General features: G+C 51.8%; 1 protein-coding gene across 1 annotated transcript in view; it reads left to right on the top strand.

Moving 5' to 3' along the window:
• The window catches only part of FGF11 (fibroblast growth factor 11), a 530,655-nt gene that overhangs the window by 394,927 nt on the left and 121,633 nt on the right, over positions 1-14,095 (top strand). The window contains exon 3 of the mRNA XM_078668282.1: positions 9,339-9,442. Within this exon, the coding sequence (XP_078524408.1) occupies positions 9,339-9,442 (104 nt within the window). The remainder of the gene's footprint in view (positions 1-9,338; positions 9,443-14,095) is intronic.

The following is a 14,095-nucleotide window of genomic DNA, read 5'->3' as shown; positions in this document are numbered from 1 at the left end:
CGGCAGAGGATGTTGGTGTCAAGGTCTGGCATTCAGTGCAGCACCAGCAGTGGTTGTTGATGTCAAGGTCCGGCACTCAGTGCAGCACCGGCAGTGGGTGTTGGTGTCAAGGTCTGGCACTCAGTGCAGCAGCGGGTGTTGGTGTCAAGGTCTGGCACTCAGTGCAGCACCGGCAGTGGGTGTTGGTGTCAAGGTCTGGCACTCATTGCAGCACCGGCAGTGGGTGTTGGTGTCAAGGTTTGGCCTTCAGTGCAGCACTGGCAGTGGGTGTTGGTGTCAAGGTCCAGCACTCAGTGCAGCACTGGCAGTGGGTGTTGGTGTCAAGGTCTGGCTCTCAGTGCAGCACCGGCAGTGGGTGTTGGTGTCAAGGTCTGGCTCTCGGTGCAGCACCGGCAGTGGGTGTTGGTGTCAAGGTCCGGCACTCAGTGCAGCACCGGCAGTGGGTGTTGGTGTCAAGGTCTGGCAGTCAATGCAGCACCGGCAGTGGGTGTTGGTGTCAAGGTCTGGCACTCAGTGCAGCACCAGCAGTGGGTGTTGGTGTCAAGGTCTGGCAATCACTGCAGCACCGGCAGTGGGTGTTGATATCGAGGTCTGGCACTCAGTGCAGCACTTGCAGTGGGTGTAGGTGTCACGGTCTGGCACTCAGTGCAGCACCGGCAGTGGGTGTTAGTGTCAAGGTCTGGCACTCAGTGCAGCACCAGTAGTGGGTGTTGGTGTCAAGGTCTGGCACTCAGTGCAGCACCGGCAGTAGATGTTGGTGTCAAGGTCCAGCACTCAGTGCAGCACCGGCAGTGAGTGTTGGTGTCAAGGTCCGGCATTCAGTGCAGCACCGGCAGTGGGTGTTGGTGTCAAGGTCTGGCTCTCAGTGCAGCACCGGCAGGGGGTGTTGGTGTCAAGGTCTGGCACTCACTGCAGCACCGGCAGTGGGTGTTGGTGTCAAGGTCTGGCACTCAGTGCAGCACCAGCAGTGGTTGTTGATGTCAAGGTCCGGCACTCAGTGCAGCACCGGCAGTGGGTGTTGGTGTCAAGGTCTGGCACTCAGTGCAGCACCGGCAGTGGGTGTTGGTGTCAAGGTCTGGCAGTCAGTGCAGCACCGGCAGTGGGTGTTGGTGTCAAGGTCTGGCACTCATTGCAGCACCGGCAGTGGGTGTTGGTGTCAAGGTTTGGCCTTCAGTGCAGCACTGGCAGTGGGTGTTGGTGTCAACTTAGGTCCGGCACTCAGTGCAGCACTGGCAGTGGGTGTTGGTGTCAAGGTCTTGCAATCAGTGCAGCACCGGCAGTGGGTGTTGGTGTCAAGGTCCGGCACTCAGTGCAGCACTGGCAGTGGGTGTTGGTGTCAAGGTCTGGCTCTCAGTGCAGCACCGGCAGTGGGTGTTGGTGTCAAGGTCTGGCTCTCAGTGCAGCACCGGCAGTGGGTGTTGGTGTCAAGGTCCGGCACTCAGTGCAGCACCGGCAGTGGGTGTTGGTGTCAAGGTCTGGCACTCAGTGCAGCACCGGCAGTGGGTGTTGATGTCAAGGTCCGGCACTCAGTGCAGCACCGGCAGTGGGTGTTGGTGTCAAGGTCTGGCACTCAGTGCAGCACCAGCAGTGGGTGTTGGTGTCAAGGTCTGGCAGTCAGTGCAGCACCGGCAGTTGGTGTTGGTGTCAAGGTCTGGCACTCATTGCAGCACCGGCAGCGGGTGTTGGTGTCAAGGTTTGGCCTTCAGTGCAGCACTGGCAGTGGGTGTTGGTGTCAAGGTCCGGCACTCAGTGCAGCACTGGCAGTGGGTGTTGGTGTCAAGGTCTTGCAATCAGTGCAGCACCGGCAGTGGGTGTTGGTGTCAAGGTCCGGCACTCAGTGCAGCACTGGCAGTGGGTGTTGGTGTCAAGGTCTGGCTCTCAGTGCAGCACCGGCAGTGGGTGTTGGTGTCAAGGTCTGGCTCTCAGTGCAGCACCGGCCGTGGGTGTTGGTGTCAAGGTCCAGCACTCAGTGCAGCACCGGCAGTGGGTGTTGGTGTCAAGGTCTGGCACTCAGTGCAGCACCGGCAGTGGGTGTTGATGTCAAGGTCCGGCACTCAGTGCAGCACCGGCAGTGGGTGTTGGTGTCAAGGTCTGGCACTCAGTGCAGCACCAGCAGTGGGTGTTGGTGTCAAGGTCTGGCAATCAGTGCAGCACCGGCAGTGGGTGTGGGTGTCAAGGTCTGGTGCTCAGTGCAGCACCAGCAGTGGGTGTTGGTGTCAAGGTCTGGTGCTCAGTGCAGCACTGGCAGTGGTTGTTGGTGTCAAGGTCTGGCACTCAGTGCAGCACCGGCAGTGGGTGATGGTGTCAAGGTTTGGCACTCAGTGCAGCACCGGCAGTGGGTGTTGGTGTCAAGGTCTGGCAATCAGTGCAGCACCGGCAGTGGGTGTTGGTGTCAAGGTCTGGCGCTCAATGCAGCACCAGCAGTGGGTGTGGGTGTCAAGGTCTGGCACTCATTGCAGCACCGGCAGTGAGTGTGGGTGTCAAGGTCTGGCACTCCGTGCAGCACCGGCAGTGGGTGTGGGTGTCACGGTCTGGCACTCAGTGCAGCACCGGCAGTGGGTGTTGGTGTCAAGGTCCGGCACTCAGTGCAGCGCCAGCAGTGGGTGTTGGTGTCAAGGTCTGGCTCTCTGTGGAGCACCGGCAGGGGGTGTTGGTGTGAAGGTTTGGAACTCAGTGCAGCACCTGCAGTGGGTGTTGATGTCAAGGTCTGGCACTCAGTGCAGTTCCGGCAGTGAGTGTTGATGTTAAAAGTCTGGCAGTCAGTGCAGCACGGTCAGTGGGTGTTGGTGTCAAAGGTCTGGATCTCATTGCAGCACCGGCAGTGGGTGTTGGTGTCAAAGGTCTGGCACTCAGTGCAGCACCAGCAGTGGGTGTTGGTGTCAAGGTCTGGCACTCAGTGCAGTACCGGCAGTGGGTTTTGGTGTCAAGGTCTGGTGCTCAGTGCAGCACCAGCAGTGGGTGTTGGAGTCAAGGTCTGGCACTCAGTGCAGCACCGGCAGTGGGTGTTGGTGTCAAGGTCTGGCACTCAGTGCAGCACCGGCAGTAGATGTTGGTGTCAAGGTCCGGCACTCAGTGCAGCACCAGCAGTGGGCGTCGGTGTCAAGGTGTGGCACTCAGTGCAGCACCGGCAGTGGATGTTGGTGTCAAGGTCCGGCACTCAGTGCAGCACCGGCAGTGGGTATTGGTGTCAAGGTCTGGCACTCATTGCAGCACCACAAGTTAGTGTGGGTGTCAAGGTCTGGCATTCAGTGCATCACCGGCAAGGAGTGTTGGTGTTAAGGTCTGCCACTCATTGCAGCACCGCAAGTGGGTGTGGGTGTCAAGGTCTGGCATTCAGTGCAGCACCGGCAGTGGGTGTTAAGGTCTGGCACTCAGTGCAGCACCGGCAGTGGGTGTGGGTGTCAAGGTCTGGTGCTCAGTGCAGCAGTGGGTGTTGGTGTCAAGGTCTGATGCTCAGTGCAGCACTGGCAGTGGGTGTGGGTGTCAAGGTCTGGTGCTCAGTGCAGCACCGGCAGTGGGTGTTGGTGTCAAGGTCTGGTGCTCAGTGCAGCACCGGCAGTGGGTGTGGGTGTCAAGGTCTGGTGCTCAGTGCAGCACCAGCAATGGGTGTTGGTGTCAAAGGTCTGGCACTCATCACAGCACTGGCAGTGGGTGTGGGTGTCAAGGTCTGGTGCTCAGTGCAGCACCGGCAGTGGGTGTTGGTGTCAAGGTCTGGTGTTCAGTGCAGCACTGGCAGTGGGTGTTGGTGTCAAGGTCTGGTGCTCAGGGCAGCACTGGCAGTGGGTGTGGGTGTCAAGGTCTGGTGCTCAGTGCAGCACCTCCAGTGGGTGTGAGTGTCAAGGTCTGGTGCTCAGTGCAGCACTGGCAGTGGGTGTGGGTGTCAACGTCTGGCAGTCAGTGCAGCACGGTCAGTGGGTGTTGGTGTCAAGGTCTGGTGCTTAGTGCAGCACCAGCAGTGGGTGTTGGTGTCAAGGTCTGGCACTCAGTGCAGCACCAGCAGTGGGTGTTGGCATCAAGGTCTGGCAGTCAGTGCAGCACCGGCAGTGGGTGTTGGTGTCAAGGTCCGGCACTCAGTGCAGCACCGGCAGTGGGTTTTGGTGTCAAGGTCTGGCACTCAGTGCAGCACCGGCAGTGGGTGTTGATGTCAAGGTCCGGCACTCAGTGCAGTACCGGCAGTGGGTGTCAAGGTCTGGCACTCAGTGCAGCACCAGCAGTGGGTGTTGGTGTCAAGGTCTGGCAATCACTGCAGCACCGGCAGTGGGTGTTGATATCGAGGTCTGGCACTCAGTGCAGCACCGGCAGTGGGTGTTAGTGTCAAGGTCTGGTGCTCAGTGCAGCACCAGTAGTGGGCATGGGTGTCAAGGTCAGGCACTCAGTGCAGTACCGGCAGTGGATGTTGGTGTCAAGGTCCGGCACTCAGTGTAGCACTGGCAGTGGGTGTTGGTGTCAAAAGTCTGGCACTCAGTGCAGCACCGGCAGTGGGTGTTGTTGTTAAAGGTCTGGCACTCAGTGCAGCACCGGCAGTGGGTGTTGGTGTCAAGGTCTGGCACTCAGTGCAGCACCGGCAGTAGATGTTGGTGTCAAGGTCCGGCACTCAGTGCAGCACCGGCAGTGGGTGTTGGTGTCAAGGTCTGGCACTCAGTGCAGCACCGGCAGTGAGTGTTGGTGTCAAGGTCCGGCATTCAGTGCAGCACCGGCAGTGGGTGTTGGTGTCAAGGTCTGGCTCTCAGTGTAGCACCGGCAGGGGGTGTTGGTGTCAAGGTCTGGCACTCAGTGCAGCACCGGCAGTGGGTGTTGTTGTCAAGGTCTGGCACTCAGTGCAGCACCGGCAGTGGGTGTTGGTGTCAAAGTCTGGCACTCATTGCAGCACTGGCAGTGGGTGTTGGTGTCAAGGTCCGGCATTCAGTGCAGCCCCAGCAGTGGTTGTTGATGTCAAGGTCCGGCACTCAGTGCAGCACCGGCAGTGGGTGTTGGTGTCAAGGTCTGGCACTCAGTGCAGCACCGGCAGTGGGTGTTGGTGTCAAGGTCTGGCACTCAGTGCAGCACCGGCAGTGGGTGTTGGTGTCAAGGTCTGGCACTCAGTGCAGCACCGGCAGTGGGTGTTGGTGTCAAGGTCTGGCACTCAGTGCAGCACCGGCAGTGGGTGTTGGTGTCAAGGTCTGGCACTCAGTGCAGCACCGGCAGTGGATGTTGGTATCCAGGTCTGGCTCTCCGTGGAACCCCGGCAGGGGGTGTTGGTGTCAAGGGCTGGCTCTCAGTGCAGCACCGGCAGTGGGTGTTGGTGTCAACGTCTGGCTCTCCGTGGAGCACCGGCAGAGGGTGTTGGTGTCAAGGTCTGGCTCTCTGTGGAGCACCGGCAGGGGGTGTTGGTGTCAAGGGCTGGCTCTAGGTGCAGCACCGGCAGTGGGTGTTGGTGTCAAGGTCTGGCTCTCCGTGGAGCACCGGCAGAGGGTGTTGGTGTCAAGGTCTGGCACTCAGTGCAGCACCGGCAGTGGGTGTTGGTGTCAAGGTCTGGCTCTCCGTGGAGCACCGGCAGGGGGTGTTGGTGTCAAGGTTTGGCACTCAGTGCAGCACCGGCAGTGGGTGTTGGTGTCAAGGTCTGGCTCTCCGTGGAGCACCGGCAGGGGGTGTTGGTGTCAAGGTTTGGCACTCAGTGCTGCACCGGCAGTGGGTGTTGGTGTCCAAGTCTGGCTCTCTGTGGAGCACTGGCAGCGGGTGTTGGTGTCAAGGTCTGGCTCTCAGTGCATCACCGGCAGGGGGTGTTGGTGTCAAGGTCTGGCACTTATTGCAGCACCGCAAGTGGGTGTGGGTGTCAAGGTCTGGCATTCAGTGCAGCACCAGCAGTGGGCGTTGTTGTCAAGGTCTGGCACTCATTGCAGTGCCGCAAGTGGGTGTGGGTGTCAAGGTCTGGGAATCAGTTCAGCACCGGCAGTGGGTGTTGTTGTCAAGGTCTGGTGCTCAGTGCAGCTCTGGCAGTGGGTGTGAGTGTCAACGTCTGGCACTCAATCCAGCACCGGTTATCCCTGGGGATGAATGGGGTGCTTCAGCATTGGCTACGGTGCACTAGCAATGGCTGTGGTGCTGCACTGATTATCGTTCCTGAGCGGCACTGATGATTGCTGAGGTTCACCAGCGATGGCCGGAATGTACTAGCGATGGCTGGGTGTAGGAATGTGTCCCTTTTTGACATGGTCACTCCACTTTTTGTCTGGTAAATGATATGATTTTGACTGAAAGTGTACTTGGTTCCTACTAACCAGGTGCCCTGTGCCAGTGTTCTTCCCCAAAACTGTACCATTGTTCTCCCAATTGGCAAAACCTTTAGCACCCTCTGTAAGTACAGGAAGTGTTCATATAGGGGGTGTAATGACTCCAAGGGTCAGTAGCCCATTGGCTACTAATCTACTTCCCCTAAGATACCTAAATGTAGTATTTAGGGGAGCCTCTGGCAGCAGAGCTGCAAATCCTGATGATCTAAGAAGAGAGATGACAGAGAAGAGCCTCAAATGCAGAGAAGGGAGAAGAAGCAGCTAAACTGATACCAACCCTGGCAGCCTGTCTGCATCCCTCATCAAACACTGTGCCAAAGTCGACTCGCCCTGCAGCTGTGACACCAGAAATGTGGGAGGACCGCCTGCCTTCTAAAAAGAAGACTTCCCATGAACAGCAAACCTGTTCTGAAGAAACTCCAAAAGAGAAGAATCTGAGCCCTCCGGAACCACAAAACCCGACATCCGAAGCAACCACTGCACCTGTCACCGCTGGCCCGAGTTGAAGTGGGCCACCTGTGTCAAAAAAGGTCCCCCAGACCTCCAGAGCTGAGTCCATTGTGGTTTCACTCTTCCTGGACTCCCAGATGTCGCCTACAGCCTCTGCATGCAGGCCCGCTTGACCGCGACTGCTCCGGTGAGGAAAGCCCCAACACTTAAGGACATCCCTGCACCTGTAGCCCCTGGACCTTGGAGAAGAGGACTAAAGTGCCCCCTATCCCCGAGCATCGCAAGGCCTGAGCCCACTAGCTGGTTCAGCCTCCTGGCCAGATACTGTAGCCTCTTTCTGCAGAGACCAATCTCCATTGAAATACGTTTGGCTTCCAACAATGATTTGCACCCTGCACCGGCCGCCCTCGTGCCGCTGGTGGTGTTCTGTTGGTGCTGCCTTGGACCTTGCCCACCACTCACCCTAACTCCTGGAGATTGGTCTTGTAAGTAGCTGTACCTATACCTGTTTGCTGAACTTGATCTTTCTTCCATAGGGAAACATTGCAGAACTCAGATATTGCAGTGTCCACTTTTTCAAGTGAAAAGAATTTATATTTCAAAATGTACTTACCTGAATAATTTTTCTCTGATGCCTAAACATATCTAAAGATATTTGCCATTTTTGTAAATTGGTGTGGATCTCCTTGAATCGTGTGTGTAATTTATTAATCATTGTGTGTATTTGCAGATGTCTTGCACTCCTCCGTGTTAAGCCTAAGGCTGCTGGACCACACTACCCCCTAATAGAGCACTTTGGGATTGCATAGCAAGCTGTGTCCACCAATAGGGGATACCACTTCCTTGCATTCTGTCTCCCTTCCTTTCTTCAGAGGATGGGGTGCTAAGGCTCGTTCCTAAGATCTCATTCTGATAGGGTGGGGCCAGGGTCAGCACTCAATCCTCTGCCTCTCTCTTTCACCTCCTAGAGTGGGGTGCTAGGGCTGGTACCTAAGTCTTCTTTCTAACAAGGGAGGGCCAAAGTCAGCACTCACTCACTCACCCACCCCTCTGCCTCACTCTTCCCTTCAGGGATGGGGTGGTGAGGTTACTAACTCAGGCCTCCCACTGACAAGGGAGGGCCAACACTCACTCCTCTGCCTCTCTCCTTCTCCTCCTAGGGTGGGATGCTGAGGCTGGTACCTAAGACGTCCTTCTGTCAATGAATGGGCCAGGTTCAGGACTCACTCACCCCTCTACCTCTCTCATTCTCCTCCTAGGATGGGGTGCTGAGGTTGGGACCTCAGACTTCCTTCTGACGAGGGAGGGCCAGGGCCAGCACTCACTCCTTTGCCTCTCTCCTTCTCCTCCTAGGGTGGGATGCTGAGGCTGGTACCTCAGATGTCCTTCAGACAAGAATAGGGCCAGGGTCAGCACTCACCCACCCCTCTGCCTCACTCTTTCTCTTCAGGGATGGTGTGGTGAGTTTGGTACCTCAGGCCTTATTCTGACAAGGGAGGGCCAGCACTCACTCCACTGCCTCTCTGTCTTCTTTTCCTAGGGTGGGATGCTGAGGTTGGTACCTTAGACATCCTTCTGACGAGGGAGGGCCAGGGCCAGCACTCGCTCACCCTTTGGCCTCTCTCTCTTCTCTTCCTAGGGTGGGATGTTGAGGTGGGTACCTCAGACTTCCTTCTGAAAAGGGGAATATCGGGATCAGCATTCACTCACACCTCTGCCTCTCTTCTTCTCTCGAAATTGAAATAACAGAAAGGTGTCAAGAGAGGCTTATTTTAAATATTCTCTATAAACCTGAGACCAATAATTCTGAGATTTATGAGCATTTATTCTGCTTAGTTTTGATAATTGAATAGACATTCATAAATCAATTGGACATGTATTTTAAAAGGAAACACCACATTAGTAAATCACACAATTGCAACACATTTGTATGCGTGATGTAGAACCATTTCTTTTGTGAGACAATATATACAATACATACATAATACCAGACGTTATTTGTGACAAAAATATATACAGCAAACTAATGATCACATGACAAACATTGATAAAATATGTGTGCCAGCCTGAAATTAAACCATTTCTGCATTTGCACTGAAAACACAAGGCGAACAATTGTTCATTCAAAGGCACATGTCTACTGTCTTGCTTGCGCGAGGGTGGGGATGCATATCCTACTTAAGGGTGTTGACAACCTAGAAAAAGGGGGACAGCATTTCTATTCAGTCCCCTCGTGGCACACCCTGTTCTACCTTCCCCCACACTCAATATCCAACGCGTTTCGAATCCCCACCAATTCTGGGATTCTCTTCAGGACTCGGACTTGGTTTTGTTTTGGCTCTCAATTGTGCTGCAGAAAGATGTCCACTATCTGTTCTTCAATTCGTAGTATTATTCGAGGCTTACATTTTATGGGTGTGTGGAAGCTCTTGATAATGATTTAAAAACAGTTGAGGATCTTGAGACTTGTGAAATGTAGTTGGAGTGCGCAGGCACGTCGCCGTGAATTTCTTCTGCAATAATCCTCACCGTTTCCTTTCATTTCAGCCATGTGAAAGCAGTTAGAAAATCATCTTGCTCCTCTCATTCAAACCGGCAACACTCTTCTTCTCTCCGCAGCTCTCTTCAACCTCATCCCCGTGGGCCTGCGAGTAGTCGCAATTCAAAGCTCCGCATCTGGACACTACGTGGCAATGAACGGAGAAGGGCATCTCTACACCTCTGTGAGTATAGGCTAAGGTGAACATATTTGGGGGGTGGGGATGCACTCCAAGTATTCCATTTGTTCAACTTTATCCTTATTTTTTAGAAAGCCCCTTTCTCTTGAAGTTATAGGCTAAGGTGACCAGATATTGAGAAGCAAAAACCGGGGCAGGCCAGACATAAAAGTAGGACTATATATTTTAGTCTTGTACTACCATGTCTGGCCTGTTCTGTTTAACGTAGCCTTGTGTGTGTGTAAATATATATTGTGTGGGAGGTGTGTGTGTGTATGTGTATATATCACACATACACACACACAAATAAACACACAAACACACACCTTCTGCATGATATATATACACACACACACACACAAGGCTACACAAAAAACAGTGACTTGATCTCTGTTCTTTAAAATGAAGAAAAGCTTCACCGGTACAGTCCTCTAAAAACTGGGACTGTCCCGAGAAACCCCGGATGTCTTGTCACACTAGTACAGGGGTCTCCAACCTTTTCTGTAGTGAAAGCTAATTCTGCTCAAGGAAAGTCCTGCCGAGCTACTAGCATATTTTATCACAGTAAAATGCTGATGATATGTATTAACATTACACTATGACCACCCTAAGAAAGATTTATCAGGAGTCACCACCCAAACATTCCAGATGAAGTTATAAGCAGAATGCTGGGAAAACGTTTATCAATATTGAATGCTTATAATCAAGTAGATTCAAATCATCACATGCTGTGTGCCACAAAGGGTACACCACAGCAGTAAGTCTCCCCAACTCAAATTGAATTATCATTCAGCTAACAACTTTAAATGTGTTTTAGAATTGTAATATTTTGTTTTAATTAGCATATTAGTTTTAAAAAATACACATATTTTGCTATCAAAACCACTTTCCACTTTGAGCAATCAAACTCAATTTCCCAAAAGAAAAACCTTTTCAGAAAAAGCATCATTTTTTTCTTTAACAATCAAATCAGTTTTCATTGTTAGAAAATACACAGTCCCTAAACATCAGCTTTTCATTTTTATTGAGTACCGCTATGTAAAAATGCCTCTCATGGACAAATTCTGCTTCAAATACCCAGGAATTGGAATCACAGGCCACCTTAACACTATTAATGCATCTGTTATGCTAATAATGCCCACCATTAAACCGGGGCTACCGCTGTGCCACAGCTGGATGCCCAACATATATCAGTTATGAACATTATTATGGGAGAAGTGGTTGCCACTCTGTCAGGAATGGCTAAAAGCAGGCCAGTCATGCTCTTAATATGTCAGTAATGGCAGCAAGTATGCAACTACTAGACTTGTATGCCCAAAATAGTCAAAGATGAAAATATTATGGCAATGGCACAATTATACCATGAACGGGCACAATTGCGTCAGAGATAATACTCTTATGATGGAGACCAGCATACATATTTGGCAGCCCTTGACACTAGGAGTAGCTTTAAGGAACCATCCCTGTTTATTAGGGAAGGACACAATGTCACACACCCACACAAAAATGAATGTGATGCTTCTAATTTTCTCTGCCCTGGATGCATACTCTCTTCCCTCAGCTCTTTGATTGATCATGCTCCCAACTAACACATTTCCACTCTAGTTCTTGCAGACACACAGTTTGGTGAGTCAGCCCTGGTTACTGCTGCCACTATTCTTTGATGTAACACACGGTGTGACTGATAGAGCAGGGCATATAACATGGCCAATCTCTTTCTTAGGTAGATTTAAAGTGGATAAAGATGGTTCATGTGGCAGACCCATAGGCCAATACCGTAGCCTCCACATGCCTACAACACCCTCTGCATACTTTGCAAGACCTTTAAATGGATCCCCCCCCGAATCCAGGAAGACCGTCACCCATGCACTCATCACCAGCAGGCGGATGTATGTCGTTACAACGCATGCTTTTTCCATGCATGCCTTTACAACACAGGTTTTACAACGCAAGTCGTTACAACTACTTGCGTTGGGGGCGCTGGATAGTGAATAGTTTAATTTACTATTCCAACTCCAGTCCCCGTGGATAGTAGGGAAGGTTTTGGATAGTAAATTAAACTATTTCCTATACTACAGCGCCCCCCAGCACAAGTCGTTGTAACGACTTACGTTGTAATTCCTACGTTGTAAAGGTACTGCGTGGAAAAAGTTTTGTTGTAAAAGATGTTTACCCCAGCAGGCTGGACTACCGGAATACCGTCTATGCCGGAATCAACACATCTCTGCTCTACAAACTCCAGGCCGTCCAGAACACCACAGCCAGCCTCATCCTCAGCATCCCATGACAAGACCACATCACGTAGCACCTACGAGACCTCCACTGGCTCCCCTTCGAAAAAAGAGTGACCTTCAATCTTCTCACACACACCTACAAAGCCCTCCACAACACTGGACCCCAATACCTCAATGAAAGAATCTCCTTCTACGCCTCCAAGAGAAACCTCCGCTCTGGTGACCAGGCCTTGGCCGAAAATCACCCCCATCCACAGAGCCAGAACAGGAGGCAGATCCTTCTCCTACATCACGGCCATGACTTAGAACAAACTCCCCCTCAGCATCATATGAAGCCCTACACTGAAAGCATTCAGGAAGAGCCTCAAGACCTAGCTTTTTGAATGACCGCAGCTGCCCAAATGCACCCCCCAGCGCTTTGAGACCCTCACAGGTGAGTAGTGCACTCTATCAATCCCTGTTTGTTTGATTGATTGATAGGCCAACAGATTGTGTGTTTGAGTGTTATCAAGAGGTCCTGCCATTGGTTTGGCTGTCTGTAACTCTTACGGGTAATGAAACGAGAAGTGCTGCCTTCTTTAATATACACAGAATCCCTGAGATCGGATTGGTTTGGCTTCACCTCTGAGAGCTACTTTGAGGGTGGGGGTGAGCTACCAGTAGCTCCCGAGCTACTGGTTGGAGACGCCTGCACTAGTATAAAGTGCTCCTACTGACAGCGCTAGCCTGCTCCTCCACAACCTCACATACTTACTATGTCGGCTTTTCCTTCCCCTGTCACTCACAATCTCCGCCCATGCTGTGACCACTATCATCCTGCTGACACACAGGGTTTTCCTACGCACATTCTGGTATCATAGTGAATCTGGCTGTCCTTCCAATACCAACTCTGCGAGGACAATCTGTGTGCACTCGCTATCTTCTCCAGCTGGCTCATCACTCTGCATGACTCATCACTATACATTCACTCTGCATGACTCATTAATCTGCATTCACTGTGCTTGACTCACCACTCTCTGTATGACTCATCACTCTGCATTCACTCTGCATGACTCAGCACTATATGTGCATGACTCATCACTCTGCATTCACTCTGCAACTCATCATTCTGCATGATATATCACTCTGCATGCTTTATCTCTCCCTGCATGATTCATCACTTTCCCTGCATGACTCATCACTCTGCATTCACTTTACATGACTCATCACTCTCTGTGCATGACTCATCACTCTACATTTACTCTGCATGACTCATCACTCTGCATTCATTCTGCATGACTCATCACCCTCTGTGCATGACTCATCACTTTGCATTTACTCTGCACTCATCATTCTGCATGATTTATCACTTTGCATGATTTATCACTCTCCCTTCATGATTCATTACTCTCCCTGCATGACTCATCACTCTGCATCCACTCTACATGACTCATCACTCTCTGTGCATGACTCATTACTCTCTGTGCATGACTCATCACCCTACATTCACTCTGCATAACTCATCCCTCTGCATTCATTCTGCATGACTCATCACCCTCTGAGCATGACTCATCACTCTACATTCACTCTGCATGACTCATCACTCTGCATGATTTATCACTCTGCATGATTTATAACTCTCTCTGCATGACTCATCACTCTGCATGACTCATCATTCTCTGTGCATGATTCATCACTCTGCAGTCACTCTGCTCGCATGTACACTAGCGTGTAGTGTAAGCGCTCCAACACCCCATCAGGGGTAACAAGTGCTATATAAATGCAAACCCTTTTCCCTCTTCTTTCCCTCGGTTATCCTTCTCAATCCAAAAAAAAGTGACTGATATCCACCACTCAAATTACTTTCATATTTCATTATGCTAAGTCACCACTAATCCTTTATGGGTTTCGGAGTGGCGTGCTACTTGCCGAAAAAAGCATTTCAGGGCCCCATCGGGGGTAACAAGCGCTATATAAATGCAAACCTTTATCCCTCTTCCATCCCTCCGCTATCCTTATCAATCCAAATAATACTGACTAACCTACCCACCACTCAAATTACTTTCATATTTCACTATACTAATTCAACACTAATCCTTTATGGGTTCCGGAGGTGCGTGCTCCTCGCCGAAAAAGTGCTTTGACGCCTCATCAGGGGTAGTAAGCGCTATATAAATGCAAAATGCAATTACCATATAAATGCAATACCCCATCACAAATACAGCAGAAATGACCCATTCCCTATTGTGAAAGCCTGTAGCCAGCTTCCCCCATGCACAGGGCCTGCCCTGCCTTGCTCCTGCAGTCTGCCCTGTGGATACGCCCTGTCTCTTACCCTTTCTGGGGCTCATCAGTGGTTCTCTCGGTAGCATCTCCCTCACAGTCTCTGGGGCTGGCTCTCCGAGGGCCCAGCAGCGCTCTGTACACTCAGTCCCATTCAGCCAGT

Source organism: Lissotriton helveticus, chromosome 12 (assembly GCF_964261635.1).
Source record: "Lissotriton helveticus chromosome 12, aLisHel1.1, whole genome shotgun sequence".
NCBI classification, from domain to species: domain Eukaryota; kingdom Metazoa; phylum Chordata; class Amphibia; order Caudata; family Salamandridae; genus Lissotriton; species Lissotriton helveticus.
Note: the sequence above shows the minus strand (reverse complement) of the source record. Positions and strands in the feature narration are given on the sequence as shown.